At 51.1% G+C, this 21,194-nt stretch overlaps 2 protein-coding genes across 2 annotated transcripts in view; one reads left to right on the top strand and one right to left on the bottom strand.

Annotated features, from left to right (window-relative positions):
• Positions 1-1,347: 1,347 nt before the first annotated feature.
• Positions 1,348-2,885, top strand: BDKRB1 (bradykinin receptor B1; the record flags this gene model as incomplete). Its single annotated transcript, XM_081082902.1, has 1 exon — positions 1,348-2,885. The coding sequence occupies one exon, from the start codon at positions 1,348-1,350 to the stop codon at positions 2,413-2,415; it is 1,068 nt and encodes a 355-aa protein (XP_080939028.1). The 3' UTR covers positions 2,416-2,885.
• A 7,889-nt stretch (positions 2,886-10,774) lies between these two features.
• The window catches only part of ATG2B (autophagy related 2B), a gene marked incomplete at its 5' end in the record, with an annotated part of 69,612 nt that continues 59,192 nt past the window's right edge, over positions 10,775-21,194 (bottom strand). The window contains 8 exons of the mRNA XM_081104917.1: positions 10,775-11,437; positions 12,674-12,823; positions 14,025-14,179; positions 14,420-14,541; positions 15,141-15,223; positions 15,572-15,641; positions 20,562-20,769; positions 21,072-21,150. Of these exons, the coding sequence (XP_080961043.1) occupies positions 11,207-11,437; positions 12,674-12,823; positions 14,025-14,179; positions 14,420-14,541; positions 15,141-15,223; positions 15,572-15,641; positions 20,562-20,769; positions 21,072-21,150 (1,098 nt within the window). The 3' untranslated portion in view covers positions 10,775-11,206. The remainder of the gene's footprint in view (positions 11,438-12,673; positions 12,824-14,024; positions 14,180-14,419; positions 14,542-15,140; positions 15,224-15,571; positions 15,642-20,561; positions 20,770-21,071; positions 21,151-21,194) is intronic.

The raw sequence follows: 21,194 nt of genomic DNA on the forward strand, positions 1-21,194 counted from the left end.
GAGAGAGAGACATCCATTGGCTGCCTCCTGCATGTCCCACACTGGGGATCAAGACCACAAACCGGGCATGTGCCCTGACTGGGGAATTGAACCGTGACCTCCTGGTTCGTAGGTCAACGCTCAACCATTGAGCCACGCCAGCTGGACCAGTCCTTAAATTTGTGTTAAGCCATCCAGTCCTGTGGCTTTAAATACCACCTATGAGATTACAGCTCCCAATCGTGTCCTGTTACCTCAGGCCTGGTCTCTGAACACCTACCTGTCTTGTGTATCCACTCGCCCCCTGGGCATCCTCACTAGATGTCCGACACACATCCCAACCCTAACATGCCCAGCAGGGAACTCCTGATTGCTCCCCACCCCCCACCCCCCACCCCCCAGAAAAGCCTCTCCATCCGCACTCTGGCCACTCCATTCCAGTTGATGAGCTTTGTATCGCCAGGTGCTCAGACCCAGCATCTCCTCCTCTCACAGCCGATATTCAATTCGAAATGTATCTAGACCAGCCGTGGGCAAACTACGGCCCGCGGTCCAGATCCGGCCCGTTTGAAATGAATAAAACTATTGAAAAAAAAGACCGTACCCTTTTATGTAATGATGTTTACTTTGAATTTATATTAGTTCACACAAACACTCCATCCATGCTTTTGTTCTGGCCCTCCTGTCCGGTTTAAGAACCCATTGTGGCCCTCGAGTCAAAAAGTTTGCCCACCCCTGATCTAGACTCTGACCCCCATCTCGCCATCTTCCCCACGGACATGTTTATTCCGTAGGCACAGCGGTATTGGCCCTCTCCATCTCTGCGTCTACTCTAGGCCGTGAGCACCTTCGGGCCGGGGCCACTCTGTCCTGTTCCCTGAATCCCCAGCACCCGGCGAAGTGCCGGCACAAAGTAGAAGCCCATTACGTGTTTGTTTGACGGCAAATAACAACAACATGGTTGCTAATAAGACTAATCGCCACCTTCTGTCGAGTGCCTCCTCCATGCCAGGCGACCGTGCTGGGCAGGATACAATGAGCTCTGGTTTTCAAAAAGAAAAAGAAAAAAGTCAGTGGGTCTACGTGGCCCACACGCAGGGCTTGTGCCAGGATTTGGACTTGGGTTTCAAAGCCCTGGTCCTTTCCTTTCTCCCAGGAGTTGGCCAGCTTTTCCTCTTAAGGGAACAGCTGATCAGTATTCAGCACCGCGGGCCACGCGGTCTCTGCTGTCACACAATAAGTGAACGCATGGGTGTGGCCACGTGGCAGTGACACGTTATTTTCCAAAACCCTGGCCAGCTGGCTGCAGCCGGGAGCTGCAGTGGAGGCTCCCGCGTCAGCTCCGTGCCGTGCGTTGCAGGTCACTGGATGGCATCCCGGGCCCTCCTGGCGCTCCAGCCCACCAGCCAGAGCCAGCTCCTGCCTCCCAACGCCACCTCCTGCGAGGACGATGCTCAGGAGGCCTGGGACCTGCTGCACAGGGTGCTGCCCGCCTTCATCGTCGCCGTCTGCTGCTGCGGGCTGCTGGGCAACCTCTTCGTGCTGTCCGTCCTCCTCCTGCCCCGGCGGCGTCTCACCGCGGCCGAAATCTACCTGGCCAACCTGGCCGCCTCGGACCTGGTGTTTGTCTTGGGCCTGCCCTTCTGGGCCGAGAACATCTGGAACCAATTCCACTGGCCGTTCGGGGCCGCCCTCTGCCGCGTGGTCAACGGCGTGATCAAGGCCAATTTGTTCATCAGCATCTTCCTGGTGGTGGCCATCAGCCGGGACCGCTACTGCGTGCTGGTGCACCCCATGACCAGCCGGAGGCGGCGGCAGCGGCGGCTGGCCCAGGTCACCTGCCTGCTCATCTGGGCCGTGGGGGTCCTCCTGAGCGTCCCCACCTTCCTGCTCCGCTCTGTCAAGGTTGTCCCGGAACTGAACGTGTCGGCCTGCGTGCTGCTGCTGCCCCACGAGGCCTGGCACGTTGCGAGGATGGTGGAGCTGAACGTGGTGGGCTTCCTCCTGCCGCTGGCCGCCATCGTCTTCTTCAACTACCACATCCTGGCCTCCCTGCGCGGGCGGGCGGCGGTCATGGCCAGGGGCGCGCGCTGCGGGGGCCCCGGGGAGGGCAAGCCCACGGCGCTGATCCTCACGCTGGTGGCCGCCTTCCTGGTCTGCTGGGCCCCCTACCACTTCTTCGCCTTCCTGGAGTTTCTGGTCCAGGTGCGGGCCATCCGCGGCTGCTCCTGGGAGAACGTCACTGACCTGGGCCTGCAGTGGGCCAACTTCTTCGCGTTCATCAACAGCTGCCTGAACCCGGTCATCTACGTCTTTGTGGGTCAGCTTTTCAGGACCAAGGTGTGGGAGCTCTATAAAAAGTGCACCCCGGGGAGCCTGACGGCCATGTCCTCGTCCCAGAGGAAAGAAATCCTCCAACTCTTCTGGCGGAATTAAGGCGGCCGGAGCCGAGGGGCGTGGCTGCCGGACACGCCGGACACGATAGCCACTGTTGCCCTAGGCTGACGGTGGCCCCACGTAGCCAGGGCTGCAGCCCCTGGGCCCTGTGAATGCTTTTACGGTAACAGGGACTTTGCAGACGCAACTCAACGAAGGGTCTTGAGATGGGGCGGTGGCCCTGGATTATGGGGGTGGCCCGAGGTAACCACGAAGGTCCTTTTAAAGGGAAGCGGAAAGAGTCACAGAAGGCGATATCACAACAGAAGCCAGAGGTTGGGGCAACACATGGAAGGGGCCGCAAGCCAAGGTCTGACGGCGCCCTCTAGAGGCAGGAGCAGGCAAGGGAACGGATTCTCCCTGGAGCCTCAGGAAGGACGCAGCCCTGCAGATCTCCCTTCTATGGCCCCGTGCGACTGATGTTGGATGTCTGGCCTCCAGACACATGACATAATAAATGTGTGTTGTTTTAAGTCGAAAAGTCTGTGATCATTTGTTCCAGCAGCAACAGGAAATGAACACAAGTTTCCAATAAGGATCTCTTACTGCATTCCCACCGCTTTCTGGGGAGACCACTAGGAGTGCAGAGATGCTATAGCTAGTCAGCCTGTTCTCAGGCGCTTCCACCGATGTACACAGTTACGGTGTGATAAAGACAAGGAGAGTGCACGGGCGCACACGCAGATCCGCCCCGAGTCCTCAGAGGGGCAGGGGAGGGTTTCTCCTGAGGGTTGTCAGAAGGATGTTGTGATGAGAGAACCGTGAGCCGAGATGCACAAAGGGCAGGTCTGGGTACGTGGTCCAGGTGCGGGCCATCAAGGGACAGTCACGCCCAGTCTCTCCCCTGCCCTGCGTGAGCTGACCCTGACGCGCCCTCTTTCCTCCTTCCTCGCCGCCGCATTGCTCTTGTGGTTTACAAAAACCCTTCCGGGGTTGCCCAGAACACCCCCACATGCCGGCCGAGCGCGCTGGCTGGGGAGCCGAGCACTGCTCAGAGCTGTGGTTCGGCAGCAGCCTGTCACCTGGTCTCCGAGGGGCCAGGCAGCTGATTTATGGGACGCAGTGACATCACCAAAGCCCATTGGCGGCCCCGCACCCCACCCCACCTCCCAGCAGCAAGGATTCTGACCCCCTTCTCTGGGGAAGGCAGTCATTCATGTGCAGAAGGGGGGTTCTTGCTTTGGTTAAAAGGATCGGTGCTGCGGGAGAGATTAATAGTTGAGTCCCCCTGGACCTGGTGGATGTGCCCCCTGGCGGAGGCCACACCTGGGGCTAGGCCCAGGCCCGCCTTGGAGAGCTGGCACCTAGCGGAGGGAGCAGTGAGCAGCGTCTCCCCGCAGCCCGGCTCTAACACCCACGTGGGCCCCCATTTCCTCTCTGAGATGTGAAGCTCCTTCTCCAATCCCTTCCCAGATCCCAGTCCGTCATGTGAGCCCACAGCTGCCCGCCGCTCCCCACATCCACCCCCCATCTGTCACGGGCATGAGCAGCATCAAGCCCCCCCCCCCGCCCCCCGTCCCAGTGGGGAGACTCCCGGGTGTTGCAATGGACAGTCTCGTGTTCACCGGAGATGAGTCACGGGCTTGATGAGGAGCAGGTCTTCTCTGAGCTGGAAGAGGCTCGGAATGTCATCAAAGAGGAAAAATGCTAAGAAACACATCCCGGCTTAGTGTGAGGAAGAGCTTTCTGACACGCGGAGATGTCCCCGAGAGAACCCCGGAGTGCTGTCCCGGGAGGGAGCTGGGGGACGGTGGGCTCCCTGTCCCTGGAGGTGTCCCAGCAAAGCTGCGGGGCTGCATCCAGGGTCCCAGGCGTCTCTTCAGCACCCGCGCCCATGAACTCACCGCAAGCAGCGGGGAGATAAGAAGAGATGACTTTTCAGTAAGGGCTGTGCTGTGTAATCGTGGGTGACAGAGTCCGCCAGGGAGGGGTTCGAGAAGGCAGGGGGAGCAGAGGAGGTGGCCGCGCTGGCCTGGGCCGGACCCAGGTTCTCAGCCGGTGAAATCAAAGGCTGGAAGGATAAGGCCAAGGAGCAGAGGTGAACGGTCCCTACCGGCCGCGGGGGTCAGGGAGACTCCTGTTGGCCTCAAGTCAGAACTCAGGTGGGAAACAGTGTCCCCAGAGCCCTGGTCCTCATCCCTCACTCCAGGGTCCTCATCCCTCACTCCAGGGCCCTCATCCCTCACTCCAGGGCCCTCATCCCTCACTCCAGGGCCCTCATCCCTCACTCCAGGGCCCTCATCCCTCACTCCAGGGCCCTCATCCCTCACTCCAGGGCCCTCATCCCTCACTCCAGGGTCCTCATGCCTCACTCCAGGGCCCTCATCCCTCACTCCAGGGTCCTCATCCCTCACTCCAGGGTCCCCATCCCTCACTCCAGGGCCCTCATCCCTCACTCCAGGGCCCTCATCCCTCACTCCAGGGTCCTCATCCCTCACTCCAGGGTCCCCATCCCTCACTCCAGGGTCCCCATCCCTCACCCCAGGGCCCTCATGCCTCACTCCAGGGCCCTCATCCCTCACTCCAGGGTCCTCATCCCTCACTCCAGGGTCCCCATCCCTCACTCCAGGGCCCTCATCCCTCACTCCAGGGTCCTCATCCCTCACTCCAGGGTCCTCATCCCTCACTCCAGGGCCCTCATCTCTCACTCCAGGGTCCTCATCCCTCACTCCAGGGTCCTCATCCCTCACTCCAGGGTCCTCATCCCTCACCCCAGGGTCCTCATCCCTCACTCCAGGGTCCTCATCCCTCACTCCAGGGCCCTCATCCCTCACTCCAAGGTCCCGATCCCTCACTCCAGGGTCCTCATCCCTCACTCCAAGGTCCCGATCCCTCACTCCAGGGTCCTCATCCCTCACTCCAAGGTCCCGATCCCTCACTCCAGGGTCCTCATCCCTCACTCCAGGGTCCTCATCCCTCACTCCAAGGTCCCGATCCCTCACTCCAGGGTCCCCATCCCTCACTCCAGGGTCCTCATCCCTCACTCCAGGGTCCTCATCCCTCACTCCAAGGCACTCGAATTGCAAACAGCGAACGCAAAAGCCTGATGGTGAAATGCCAACCGGACTCCTGGGAGAGTTTTCACAAAAACCTTAGTCATGTCTTAACGAGCTGGGAATGGCGGTTTCTTGGTGCCGTGGACATCGGGGCCAGGCAGTTCTTCGCTGGGGTTGGTCCTGGGCATTGCAGGACGTTCAGTGGCCCGGGTCTCCACCACTGGACGCCAGGAGCAGCCGCTCTCCTCCAGGGATAGCGACCAAAATGCCCCGACGTTACCAAATGTCCCTGGGAGCAAGGTCGGCCCAACCCCAGCCGAGGACACACTGTGGCTGGTACGGCCTCCAGGAGGGCTGGTGGCCTGGGGGACTCCTCGGAGACGGTGGAAGGGTTGAACTTAAAGGTTCAGGGAAGCCCTGGGGCTGGGGAGCAGGCGCTGAAGGAGGCGGAGGCAGGACACTGGCGATGGCAGCGGGAGGACAACACAAACCGCAGCTGGAATGATTGATTAGCCAAACAGAAAGCCACTCGCGCCGCCGCTGTGCCCGCAGGCACTGTGCGCTGACATCATGACGGCACTCTCTCCCCCGAGTCTAGATGGGGACATCCGTTTGAGCAACTGGCCACTGTTGACTTTGGCGCCGTTCCCTGGTGTGTAACAGTGATACCTCCAGTCAACGCCTGTGGCTTCTCCCATGGTCATCCCCCTTCCTCCTCCTGTAGCCAACCTTGTGATGGGGTGTGGGGGGCGGGGGAGGAGCGGGAATAAGGTGGGAAAAGGGTGAGCCAGGGAAAGGAAGAATGAGATGCACACATCAGGAACAAATAATAAAAGCATAGTATGCAGATTGTCTCCTCAACCAGGAGTTGTCCAGCCCGGCCAGGGGGCAGGGCCGGCCGGGGGAAGAGAGGGAGTACCCAGCCGGCAGCCCACAGCCGCTAGGGACCCTACCAGTGCACGAATTTCATGCACCGAGCCTCTAGTGAACAAACAACATTGTAAGTAAAAAAAGAACCAACCGGACCAGACCAGGAGGGCGGCAACTGAGATGAGCGAGGCACTACAGGGTGGATCCCATCTTTATTTAAAATATTGATGTTTGCCTGGCTGGCGTGGCTCAGTGGTTGAGCGTCGACCTATGAACCAGGTCGTCAATGGTTCGATTCCCAGTCGGGGCACATTCACATGCACATGCCCAGGTTGCAGGCCCGATCCCCAGTGTGAGGTGTGCAGGAGGCAGCCAATCCATGATTCTCTCTCATCATTGATGTTTCTCTCTCTCCCTCTCCTCCTCTCTGAAATCAATAAAGATGTATTTTATATGTTGATGTTTTGTTCAGCTTGGGTGTTTTTACATCAACTTTACTTTTTTAAAAAACATTGCATTGTGATTGTTTCTCTTGATGACTGATGCACCCGTGTCCACCCTCCTTCGAGGGGGCCCAGGCCAGGGCCTCACTCGCCTCACCCTGGCCCAGCCCTGGGTGGCAGGGTTAGGGCTGGGGCCGCCTGCCTGCCAGCAGAGAGCTGCGCCAGGCAGAGCAGCCTCAAGGGGCTCTGTGTCAGACTCACTGTTAATTACCCCCACAGGGAAAACACAACAAAAGGTCTTTATCTGGATATAAAGCACGTTTCTACCATCTCATGTCCCAGCTATTCCCTTATCAGCCTGCTGTGAGAACCCCACCAGGGCAACTTTCACTGGTGTGTTACCACCCGGACCAGTAATTACAGGAAGACATTAATCGTGAAATAAAATGGCATTTTTATTTTGAATTGAAGCAGTGTCCTTGGCTAAGAGGAAGCTGCCACAGACCAGTCTTGTGAAAAGGCTGGGACAGTTAGGATTTCTCCAAAGGCTTCCCACGGTACTTTGCGCAGGCTCTGCGTGCAGCCTGGGCTCTGTCGTGGGGGCCGGGGCAGATGTTAAACCAAAGTTCTGCTCGGGAAGAGAGCGGCGCCTCCTGCTGGCACTGAAGAGGAATTGCTCGCCCCCAGAAATGCTTCTGCACCAGTTTCCAAACAAGCCTTGAAATGGGTTACAACAGATCTGTCCCGAAGGGGAAGAGAGCGTGTGACAAGGCAACTATCCCTTGTCGGTGGGTACGTCGGTACGACTTCTACAAAAACAGAAATGGCAAGCGCCACCCACATTTCAAATGGGTGTCACATACCATTTGTCTGGTGCCTCCCCTGGTAGCAGCCTATCCAACAAGCAAGTCACTGAAGAACAGAGGTGCAGCCAAGGTCGGCAGCTGCTCAAGGTCAGGTGTGCCAAGCAGTTAGCTGGGTCCCTATGACCACACGCACAAGATGTGTTTGCCACAAGGCTACATTGTAGGGATACGATCACTAACGCGGCAATTCATATCCAAAAGGGGGTCAGAGTGGCACATGTTAACATCACTCGCCGACACATCTCGGCAGCTGGTAGCAGGTGGATGGATACACCTGCCATCAGCAGGCCCGGGGCTGTAGGAACACCATGTCCCAATAGCAGGGTCTGACACAGGCCGACCTCTCGCCCCCCGAAAGCACTGTGGACTTGGGGACCGTTCTTGGCGGAGGACAATGGTGTTTAAAGCAAACTCCAAAGAGTAAATATTTTAAGCTTCTTCCAAGAGTATTCTTCATTTCATACTATTTTACACAGTCACACCAACAAGTTACAGGCCACAGAAACACCTGCACAGCGTCAGTATTCACTTCCATAATGGCCTTGCTTCGGAAGATCAGGAAACATAGCCACCCTGGGCTTTGCTGTAAGAAACCCCTTCATTCACAGAGGGACACGGAGATTGAGATGTCCTGGCCGAGGTCCCCGCTGGGTAAGTCACAGACCTGGCAACCCCAGGGTCCTGCCCAACTCCCTTTCCACTGTGTCCCTGCAATGTAAAAGTCTGACGGGACACTTTTAGGAAAGAAAAACATTACGGGTACTAATAACATGGAAGTGCTCAAAAACGGACTCCTAGCAGCTCCAGTGCAGAGCATCTTGTGAAACGGGCCCGAGACATGGGCTCTTCCTGCAGCAGGAGGCTTCTGTGCCCAGATTCCGCCACCAGCGGCACAGGGGCAGGACTGGGTGAGCTTCCACCACCACCACCACCACCACCACCACCAGCGGCACAGGGGCAGGACTGGGTGAGCTTCCACCACCACCACCACCACCACCACCAGCAGCGCAGGGGCAGGACTGGGTGAGCTTCCACCACCACCGCCACCAGCACCAGCAGCAGCACAGGGGCAGGACTGGGTGAGCTTCCACCTCCACCACCACCAGCACCAGCGGCACAGGGGCAGGACGGGGCAAGACGAGGTCACACTGTGGAGGGGGCCCAATGGGCTTATAAACCTGGCTTGTCAGACGGGCACCTGCAGCTCATGGTGCGGAGATTATTCCTCCCTGAACATCTCATTGCACTTAGAGAATCAGTGTTGCTACAGGAGATACATTTAAAAGTGAAAGGTTTTATACTTTCCGGTTTGAGCCAGCATTTTTGTTTGATTAACTGCCATGGATAACATACGCAGTGTGATCGGCGGGGAGGGAAACGGAGCTCAGTGGGGCGACGGGCAGGGCGGTTGCCATGTGCCCCAGGAGTAGGCGGCCCTCACACTGACGGCAGCCCCAGCTGGGCTGTGCTTGCTCAGGACCCGGGGGGCACGGGCTGCACCGAGTGGGGGCACGGACTGCACGGAGTGGGGGCACGGACTGCACTGAGTGGGGGCACGGATTGCACGGAGTGGGGGCACGGACTGCACGGAGTGGGGGCACGGACTGCACGGAGTGGGGGCACGGATTGCACGGAGTGGGGGCACGGACTGCACGGAGTGGGGGCACGGACTGCACGGAGTGGGGGCACGGACTGCACCGAGTGGGGGCACGGACTGCACGGAGTGGGGGCACGGACTGCACCGAGTGGGGGCACGGACTGCACCGAGTGGGGGCACGGACTGCACGGAGTGGGGGCAGGGACTGCATGGAGTGGGGGCAGGGACTGCACGGAGTGGGGGCACGGATTGCACCGAGTGGGGGCACGGACTGCACGGAGTGGGGGCACGGACTGCACGGAGTGGGGGCAGGGACTGCATGGAGTGGGGGCACAGACTGCACCGAGTGGGGGCACGGATTGCACGGAGTGGGGGCACAGACTGCACCGAGTGGGGGCACGGATTGCACGGAGTGGGGGCACGGACTGCACGGAGTGGGGGCACAGACTGCACGGAGTGGGGGCACGGATTGCACCGAGTGGGGGCACGGGCTGCACGGAGGGACGGAGCAGCAGGCGGCTCCGTGAGGTCCAAGTGGGTGGGTCCTGAGCATGCCCTTGACGTTTCCCCAGCAGTGACAAGGAAACAAAATCAGAATCAATGCTGTTTAGACAATTTCTATACATTTTAAATGTTCCAATTTGGGGTTTATATTGCTTCCTTGTTTATAAAATGTAGAGAATAAAACTGATTTGATGTCATTTTCCAAACCCCAACTGAAATGTGGTTCTGAAACCTAAATTTCCCTGGAGGACAGGGCCCCCTTCAGAAGCGAGCTCTCCTCAAGTCTGCATGGAGGAGGGGACGCTGCCGCTCTTCCGGTGGTTAATCGAGGAGATGGCGCTCAACAAGGTCCTCCACTCCCGGCCATGACTGACTCCATAGCAACCAGAAGTGATGCTGAGAAAGGCTGCCAGGGTCCTGGGGTAAGTCACAGGACTGCATCTGTGAATGTGCCCGAAGAAAACCAAAACATTCATGGAAGGAGACCATTTCACCTTTAAATAAAAATACTTTATTCATTCCTGACAGGTTATCAAAATGTACACTGTTCACCAAGTAAAAACGGTACTTCCAAATCACTGAGCAGGGCATACTTAGAGGACGTTTGGTTAATATGAAAAGCATAAAAGCCACTTCCAACCTCCCTTTCCATACATTCCCAACAAGCTTGCACTATACCTGCTAAAACTGAACGTATGAACACTTATGTGGGCCCCAGCTCATCACAGAATGCACATTTTCATTTACACTTCAAATAAATGATTATTATACTAGAATTACCTTCTTTTGCCAAAAACTTTCAGGCTGACTTTTTGTATTTTGTATGACTTTGTAAATTACATAAAGAAGACAGCACATGACTTGTATTCACCTACACACACACATACACACACGGGATAAAGTGCAACACAACAGGACACGTCTGGACATCCCGTGCTCGGCTCCCACGGGGGACTTTCTGAGTACTTGGGAACAATGTGTCCTCAGGGTGTGAACACAAAACCCACAGGCTGGGTGATTTATGCCTCATAAGCATATGGACAACCCTGTTCGCTTGCTCGGCCTGGGGGGGCGGGGGGGGGCTCTCTCTCTCTCTCTCTGAGGGTTTGGAAGCTGGGATTCTTTCTAAATCTCAGCGCGCCCTAAGCTGTGCTCTCGCGGTGCGCGAGTACTCTGAGCTCTCCACTGCGAGAGCTTTCCCGGGACAGCACACCGGGAACCGGGAGAAGCAGAGTCGGGGTGACAAGAGCAAGCATTCCACTCACTTGGCAGCAATTGCTTTAGAGACCTTTGACCCCAGCCACCATACATGTCTACAGGCAAGTACCAAACTAGACCTGAAATGACAGAAGTTTTGGTTGCATGTTTTTGTGATATTAAATTATTTAACTAAGAAATGCTTTTGTTCCTGAGATGAGCACAATAAAATGAAATGAGTTCCCTCTCCAATGGCCCAGGGGACACTCTGCTCCTTAGTCCCGCCCTCATCATTGTGGAAAAAACGCGTTTGTAGTGTCAGTCTTCCCCGTGGCGCCACTTCTGGGACTCGTCTTGCCGAACATCTGGTCTAATTTGGTTTCTCATGCCTCCTAGCACGTTCGATGTTGCCTCTGTAGCAACAATCAGCGGCTTCACCACGGCTGGAGGGATCTGGCGCAGGACTTCGCCCACCGCCCCGGTGACCCCCCGGCTCTCGTGCTCTCGAGCTGCAGTCTCATAAATGGTGTGAGCCGTGTCCGTGATGCCCTGAGAGGGGAGACGGCAGAGAAGGAAGTAAATTACTAAGCCATCCTATAATACACACTTCAATACAATTATTCAACATTATGTCTGTAAGTAGACAAAAAAAACACTATGCTTTGAGGTAATCCAGGATAACATGTCCACTGATAATGGCCCAACCCCACTGTCTGCAGGGACGGGTCTGACTGGCAATTATCTCTCTTTATTCTCCTGACCGCCTTTCTTTTTTAGGGTGATCAGTGGTGTTGCCTTGATTTACCCACTAAACATTTCTTGGGGGCCCTGCCTAGTGGTCTTCCACTGTTTGGGACCACAGAGGCTACTCCACCACTGAGAGGCTGCCTAGGTACTTCTGTGCACCAGTACTTGGGGAATAAATATTTTTAATGAAATCCTGGTAGGAGAATCGTAAGTAAAATGACCTCAAACTTTGTGTCATATTAAAAAGAATGTCAAAAAGGATTAACACAGGGAATGGCCCTGACAGCCACAGAACCAGGGCTTACTGTGCAGTGGCAATCGTTAGCAAATGTCAAGGTTCAAATGGTTACAAATCACCAATTCCACCTTCACAACCTGCACATGTGAACAAAGGGACTTACATGAACACTCTTAGAGCGGTGTTTTAGGGGAGAATGGAAAGTGTCTACCAATAGGAAAATAAGTAAACAGTGAAACACTATAAACAGTTCATATTACATGTACATACATCAACATGGATAGATCCTGAAAGACATGTTACAGATGCACATACCATTCAGGTTAACTTTTAAAATACAAACAATAGCATGTCTTGCTTATGAGTACATATTTGTATAGCAGAACTATGAAGACATGCACAGAAAAGGCTGTACCACCTTCAGGGCAGTGACAGCAGGGAAATGGGATCGGGGGAGCGAGGCATCTAAGAACTTGTATTTCTTAAACAGATCTGAGGCAAATGCAGCAAAGTATCATCACGCATTGGACCCAGTTGTTGAGTGTTCGGTGTCTGTCTAGTTCACTCGCATCTGCGGGGAAAGAGCGTCCATCTCTCCACGGGATCACTGCTCTTCCCGGCGTCCACCAGTCCACACACCCTGTCCTTACCCAACGTACACACTTGCACCCGCTGCTGGGAGCAGCCCAAGCCCACTCCCAGGGCCTCTTCGGGATGACTGACAACCACAGAGCGCTGTGTGTGATGACAGCCAGGAAGCACGGGCGTGGTGCTGCTTGTCCCTCCCGAGGGCCACCTACCTCCTTCACCACGCTGTAGGCCTTGGCCACACCTTCCCTCAGGTCGACTGGCTGGTGGGCTAAGCGATGGTGAGGAAACCTCCTGCTCTTCTTGGGCTCGATAGAAAGGGGGCCAGGGGACACCATGTCGTAAGCAGTCTCTGCCGCAGCCTGGCCATTTCACACAAAGTAAGAAATGAGTCAGAAAAGGTACACTTCCCACAGGGACTGAAGGGGAGGAGCAGAGGGACTCGCGTGCCCGCACAGTGTGAATTCTTTACAAGAACATGTTCCTTTCATAAGAACATTAAGTTGTACATTCAAAACTGGCACCATCTGATCGAGCTCATTTTCTCAGTTCCTCCTCTGTCCTCTGAGGGCATTCTCCATGACACCAGGTTAGTTAACAATGCACAGGGTTGTGGGAGCTTAACACTTCATAGAACAAACCTAATACAACTACTGTTTGATCTGCAATGCTTTCTTTACATTTAGCTATGACACTGGATTCCGCTGCTTTATTCTATTAACTAGAGGCACTGGGGGAGGGGGGGGGAGGGTGTTCCTCAGCTTGGCCTGTGCCCTCTTGCAGTCTGGGAGCCCTCAGGGGATGTCTGGCTGCTGCGGAGGTGAGAGAGGTTCCCGCCACTGCCACTGTGCTCACCAGCCGTGAGCCCAGCTTCTGGCTGAGCCGTGTTCACCCTGTGGGAGTGCACTGACCACCAGGGGGCAGCTCCTGCATCGAGCGTCTACCCCCTGGTGGTCAGTGCACGTCATAGTGACTGGTCGTTCCATCATCAGTCCAAACCCAGCTCTCCGATATCCCCCGAGGGGTCCTGAATTGTGAGAGGGCGTAGGCCAGGCCGAGGGACTCCACCAGTACCTGATCAAGGCCGGGGAGGGACGCAGGAGGTTGGCCAGCTGGGGAAGGGCCGTGGAAGGGTTCCAGGGCGTGTCCGGCCCATCTCATTCAGTACCGATTGGCTGGACCCCAGCAGCAAACTGACCTACCGATCGGAGCATCTGCCCCCCTGGTGGTCAGTGCACATCACAGCGACCGGTTGACCGGTTGACTGTCTGCCCCCTGGTGGTCAGTGCATGTTATAGCGAGCAGTTGAGTGGCCTTAGCATATCATTAGCATATTATGCTTTGATTGGTTGAACGGCTGACCGAACAACCAGACACTTAGCATATTAGGCTTTGATTATATAGGATTACTTGACAGTGGATAACTAATAAAAAAAAGCATGATACTACGAATAAAATAACTTTTCTCAACATTTTCACAATATCATCATAAAACAAAATGGAGGAACGGTTCTGTAACAGCTCGTCCTTCTGCATAGGTTCAGGCAGCCTATGGAAAGGTACCTGTATGGTTTGAACCATCCTGTTGGTGAGTTCCAGGGCAGCCATGGCTGTCGAGGTGCCAAAGGAGGCAGCGCCCCTCTGAAACCCTCTGACGATGCGGCCATCCTTCCGGTACTGCTCTATTGGCAACCAGACCAAGTCCTTCAGGCCTTGCACTAGAACAAGTCAACACGGAGAGGTCAACAGCGGTGCTGGAGCTCAGGCCTCGGCTCCATTCCAACCTGGGGTTTTTAACCCCTGAAATGGGAAGCACAATTTCGTGTGTATGACTGCAAATGTAAGTTTTCTAGAAAGATGGTTCTGACACAGACTCTCAAAGGCATCCATAACCCAAAAGGGGTGAAGAACCACTGATGAGGTAAGATAACATCTTCTGATTAAAAAAGAAAACTCACCTAATTGTACTAGTGAGTGCATAGGCCCAACACCTCCCAGGATTCCTGGTAGCTGGTTCTTCTTAATGTCAGTAAGCCATTCAGTGATTGCATAGGAGAATAATTTGTCAACACCTAGCAAACTAAGCAAATGACTGTTAGTATATAAAAAGGAGAAAGATGTATAGCTTTAGATATGTCTGGGGAATTTTTGACTTAAGATAAAAGAAAATTGACTACAGCTTAAGGATAAAATATTATAGATGTTCAATCTGAATATATACATACATATAAGTATAAATAAATGTGTGTGTGTGTGTTGTGATGTTAATAATTTCCACAAGGCTTAGGTAACGTGTGTAAGTATGTTTTAACACTGCTCTTATTTCTTGAACATCTAAAGCTCTGGCATAGGATTAACTCAATGTCTACAAATTGCCACACAGTTCTTAGCTACTTAGTGAACTTCCCGATTTCACTAAATAAGCTGATTTACAACTTTGGGAAATCATTACAAATAATCATAACGATAGCTGTTTTTGAAAAATACTACTCTGTTCTAATTATTTCTACTTTCTCTGAATAAAACCTAGCCCTGGTCAGTAAGGATCCTTTGAAACTAAGCTGTCTGCACACAGTGCTGTCCGTGACCAAGGTGAGCATGCTGCTGAGAAAGCCCCACTCATATCTGCTGTACTAACGTGGCGACCACAGCGTAAGGTCTCCCTGATGAGCGGCTCACCCGTGCCGATAGAAGAGTCTCTTCAGCTTCAGTTCAGAGCAGTTCAACTGGGCCAGACCAATCAAGATCCCAGCTAGCGTACCCTTAAAAAAAAATAAAGGCCACATTAGTCTGTAAATCGAGAGACTCGTCATTTAAAACAGTTATTGTCTGGGAACGTCAAAGCAATATTCACTAAGGAAGCTAAAACAAAATATTTACAGCAAAACAACACATATTTTATAATAGGTAGGACCCAATTTATATCAATTTTTACTCATGGGGTCTCAAGCAAATGGTATTCAATTTATTTTAAAAACAATTACACTTTAAAATCTTGCACTTTCATATATAAAACTATGACAAAAAAAAATTTTTTTTTTAAATTGAGTCCATTAGAAAAACAAATGAGATAATTTTGTGGAGAGTATATTTATACAAAATTTCCAAACCTGATCCATTGATACGTGTTTGCCATGATAATCAAGCCGAATAGGAACTTCTGATGTGAATCTGAATTCTCTGAAGATAAAGGAAGAAAGGGATATTTATATTCAAATTACTAATAGTTGAAATTAACTATAAATTAATTTGTTCAACTGGAGAATAAAAACAAAACCACAAAATGAATAAAAGAGAATGACTTTTAGCATTATATTTTCTTATAACATAACTAACCCAAATGTTAATAATCTTATAAATTTTATTTATTTTATTATATTTAAAATTTCTCACAAAAAAACTTTTCCTAGTTTAATAGTGTTCATCTTAAAAAACTTTATTCGGGCAGATATTTCTCAGTTATATAGGATGCAATTACGGGCAAGTCACGTTACCTAAACAATTGAGTCTAAATGTCTTTGTAAATAAATTTTCAAAATGCCACCTACACTGGTGGATTTTAGTGAGCATTCCTGAGATTAATGCTTGTAAGCAGGATATGGAATGCAAATACTGGGAATTCTCTGAGGACAGAATTACACACTGATGGCACACATCAAACACAGGGAGCTTGCAAAGGCTGAACTGCACACAGGCACTGGAAACGCGTGTTCTACAGAATCAGTTCTGGGGATTATAGCCTACGCCGTCCCACAGAGACCACTCAACCTCAGGAAAATGACAATGCTGTATTCACATCATCACCACAAGGACATCTCCCGTCTTCTAAATACTATCTCCATTTGGCTCTCTGGGCAACAGCCCCTCAACACCTGCCTCTTCCTTACGTTTTTTCTCCATGGCACAAAACAGCATCCTCTGGTTATTTTTAAGTTCATTTAAATAGGGATTTTTCTCTACTTTGTTCACTGTGCCTAGAGCCGTGGGCAAACTACGGCCCGCGGGCCGGGTCCGGCCCGTTTGAAATGAATAAAACTAAAAAAAAAAGACCGTACCCTTTTATGTAATGATATTTACTTCGAATTTATATTAGTAAAACAAACACTCCATCCATGCTTTTGTTCCGGCCCTCCGGTCCAGTTTAAGAACCCATTGTGGCCCTCGAGTCAAAAAGTTTGCCCACCCCTGGCCTAGAATAAAATGTAGTATATATATAGCAAATGTTCAACAAGTACTTGTTGAATAAGTAAATGTTGAATAAATGTTGGGGAGAACTTATTAGACCAGCGGTTCTCAACCTGTGGGTCGCGACCCCTTTGGCGGTGGAAGGACCCTTTCACAGGGGTCACCTAAGACCATCCTGCTTATCAGATATTTACATTACGATTCATAACAGTAGCAACATTACAGTCATGAAGTAGCAATGAAAATAATTTTATGGTTGGGTCACAACACGAGGAACTGTATTTAAAGGGCCAGAAGGTTAAGAACCACTGTATTAGACCATCCTTGGAAAGTGCACTGAGTTTGGGATTAAGACCCGTATTCCAGTCCTGCCTCAGCCACTAACTGTGTGGTCTGCGCAAGTCAACTCACCTCCCTGGGTATTAGCTTCCTCTTTTCCACAGTGAGTAACTGGACTCTATCACTTATTCCCATCCCAGGGCCCTGGACCGTCTAGGACAGCGGTTCTCAACCTGTGGGTCACGGCCCCTTTGGCAGTCAAAGGACCCTTTCACAGGGTTCGCCTAAGACCATCCTGCATATCAGGTATTTACATTATGATTCATAACAGTAGCAACATTACAGTTATGAAGTAGCAACGAAAATAATTTTATGGTTGGGTCACATGAGGAACTGTATTTAAAGGGCCAGAAGGTTGAGAACCACTGCTCTAGGAGCTTTTGAGAGTAGAAATAGAAATCTATAAGCTATTTGACACAGTCTAATGGAAAAACATTTACTGGGTAAGTAAGGCTACTTACTATACTGCAGGAAGCCACTGCTTTCCAATACTATCATGAAAGTGCACCATGGAACGAGGAAGGCTGATGGACCTTGAGCATTAGCAGGGCTGACGCTAAGCACCGATTGTTCGTGCTGAGATAGTGGTGGCTCAAAGCAATTTCCTGACCTGATAGCCTTCAAGTAAGTGTTTACTGGACCTTACTAATCTTTACTGACCTTAGAGACGGTCTGTCTGCTACCTGTTTGCCATGCTTTACTGAGGGCAAGATGTGTATCTAAAACTGAATAAAAAGTGGATAAGCCCAGGTCTCAGCGTGTCTCTTCAAGAAAGAGGCTCCACCTGGCCCCCAATGCCTTCTAAATTCATATTTCTTGTATAGGATTTTCATTTGTGCGTCGGCCCCTTCTGAACCCCGCCACGAAGGTCGCGGCATCTGGTGCCATGAACAGGGACTGGAGGAGAAGATTCGCCTGAGCGAAAAACGAAGTGAGAAAGGAAAAGCGGAAATTCACTGGAAAGGTGGGAAGCTCAATGCGCACAAAGCCCGTGCCAGCTTCGGAGGTGCGACTGTAAGTGGATGGGGACGTTTTTAATCAGCCAGGTTATAATGGGGAAGAATTCGAGTAAAAGGCAAAAACATCATTGTAAATTTTTAGCTTGCATGCTCAAGGATAAAGGAATTAAGGTGTCAAAAGGTCCTCTCTTAAATCAGGCTCAAGGAAAACGAGTGCCCTGGTCATCTTTAACTAGGTGGGCTCTTGTTTGACTGCATTATGCCCACTTCGTATTGGAGATCAACAGTCTGTCACACCTAAGGCCCCGGACCCTCTGCCTCTGGTGGGGGAGGCTCCCCAGCTGGAGAAAATGGGAAAAAGGTCCTTTCACAAAAGGGCTCTGATGCTCTGTCTGACAATCACCACCTGACGCCTCGGGACGGGCAGGTTTTAGCTAAAACAACTCCAGATGCCAGTCAGTGCTGTGGAGAGCAGGACAGGGTGAGATCTGTGAACAACAGGCTGAGGTCTGGGCCGCATTCTGGCTGTAAGTCCCAGGCCATGCGAAACATCGGGAAGATCCATGGAAAGAGCTCTAATTGATTGTCTTGTCTGTGTGTTATGCGTGCTTGTAAATATCGTATATATGAGTGTCTGTTAATTGTTGTTTTACCTGTCTTTGTTGTTTGGTTTAATTTGTTTATTGTTAGTCTATTAAGCATGCCTTTAATTTATTTTAATAGAAAAGAAACAGTAAATGGCCAGGCCACTACTAAATTTCCCCAGAGCAAACAGGATGGGGTGGGGAGAGAGAATATGAGCGGTACACGTGGCCGATAACACAGGTCCTAGGAAAATTCCCTAGACAAAGGGGGGGTAACTAAAGAAGGCCCCACCCATTAATTACTAGGTCTCTTAGTGATCCTGTAAAATGGACGCCCGCTCTCTGGAGTTTCTTAAAAGTCCCATTTTTGTCATGTTTTTGTTTCCCAGTCCCTCATTTGAAATTTGAATAAATAAGCCATTCTCACAGTTTGGAGACTTCTATATCCATGAAGAGAAAAAGGCTAGCTTAAGAGAAGGTGCGCCCCGCCTGATTTTGGTAGCCTCTTAGCCTAAGCCCCATCTCTTCAGGGATGCTATAGAATAGGCCGCAGACTGTTTTTCTTTGGGAGATGGTGAAAATGATACAAGGAAAATATACAGGCTGAGTTTGGGCAACAAAATTAGTGTTTCCATAATAATGGGTAGTTCTTGAATAATAATAGACCACATTCTAAGGTTGCCTCTCAGGTCCTGGGGGCACTTCTGTTTTTATAAAGAAAAATAAAATAAAATAAAATAATACTTTAACATTAAAGCCACTGAAAGCCCGTAAGTTATCTCTGTTACAGAATTTGCCAAGGAAAATGCTTTGGGTAATAATTGGCTTTAAAATCTCAAAGTTGTTAAGGCAAAATATATATAACTAAAATGAAGAGTATATGGTAAAAAATCTTTTTCAGTGGTAATTACATATTTGTGCGTCGGCCCGTCCTTCAGATCCTGAACCCCGCCGCAAAGGTCACAGCACTACACAAGCTAAAAAGTGTCAAATTTCATTGCTTTCAGTCCAGAATTTTAACAACTCAATTTCTTTTATATCAGTTATCCAGTATTCACAAAAACAAAACTGATAGTTTACATGTGATTCACATAAAATGAGAATTCACTTTATTACTTCGAATACACAATTTTTAGTAGAAAAGGTTTTTAACAGATCAGTGTGGGAAATAACAAGTGAGGTCGTTCTTTCGTGGTGGGAAGGTTTGGGGCCAACAAAGACCATCTACTCCTGCATCTTCCCAACCCTCATATCCCATTTTCAAATCTTTCAGCAGAACACGTAATATTTAAAACATAAAGTCTAATCTCAGAACTCAGAGAGAAAGACAGTTTGGGGGCACTGATGCCGTGGGCGAGGAGCACAGAGAACCAGAGAAGGAAGCTCATTGTGCCTCACAACACAGGTGGGCTGGATCTTCACGCTTTTCCTTCCAACAGAGCCAGGCTCCTCCCTACCACCAAGGATCAGGAAGGAAGGGCGATGGGGAGTGAATGGGCCAGGAAAGGAGGGACACACTCCATGTGTACAGCAGGGCAGCAGTCCGAGCAGACAGCAGCAGCACAGGGACCTGGGCTTCCTGGTCGTGCCAACTTAGCCAGGGAGGGCAGGGACAGGAAAGACACAACAGTGATGGGGGAGGGCAGACACACTAGACAGAAAATTCCCATAAGGAAAGGGGAGGAGTGTTGAAGTTGAGGTGAGTAAAGGAAAAGAGAAAAAGGACAGCACCGTGTTTGAGAACCAAGAAGCCATTTAGTGACCAGAAAGAGGGACAGGAGGAGGAAAAGAGGAAGCAGCGAGGAGGAAAAGGAAACTCCTGCTACAGAACCGAGAGAGAGAGGAGCCTCAGCCAGGTTACCACCTGTAAAATGGGAGACGGAGGTTGGTGGGACAGCGATAAACAAATACACAGTTGATGATTTGGCAGTGAGGAGAGAAGCTGACGCAACCTCATGACTACCCTACACAGCGTGTTAAAGAACCATCTTCACAACTCCAAAGAGCTTTGTTATCAAAATTAAATGACTTACCTAAAAAACACAGGCTGGTCACTAAACGAGGCTTCTTCAGCCGCGAAGTCCTTCTCTTCCTCCCCGTTCGCCACTTCCGCTGAATTGGCACTGTCGTTTGGGGAAGGTGGCTTTGGCCCAGAGAAAGAAAGCACTAGACTTGGCTCCTTCGAGGTACTCAGGTGCCTTGGCACACTGCAGGTGACGTCAGCGCCAGGCGACTTCTTCACTGAAAGAGTAACGCGCACGTTGGGAACACTAGCTATGCTTCCGTAGAGCCCCAACATCAATCTAGCTTTAACTGGTTTTGCTACATTTCACTTAATGAACACAATTAACTGTGACAGAAAAATGACTTTCACCTTTTAAACTATTACTTTTACATAAATTACATTTGCATAATTTAATAAAAAATAAACCCAACTCATTTATATAAATGAAAATGAAGACTACATAAGTACATTCTCAAAAAGGCCTCATAACAGTCAATCCAAGTACTTGTTATAGATTTTTCAGCTACATGTTTAGTACCTTCTGGATCTGGAGCCATTAGAAGCTCTACTTCTGTAGAAAGACTTGTGAAGAAATCCTTCAGGAAGAACAAGGCATCCTAAAATGGAGAGATGCAGTTACAATATTTGGTAGCACACAAAA

The sequence above is a fragment of the Myotis nattereri genome, assembly GCF_964212035.1.
Source record: "Myotis nattereri genome assembly, chromosome: 1".
In the NCBI taxonomy this organism is placed as follows: domain Eukaryota; kingdom Metazoa; phylum Chordata; class Mammalia; order Chiroptera; family Vespertilionidae; genus Myotis; species Myotis nattereri.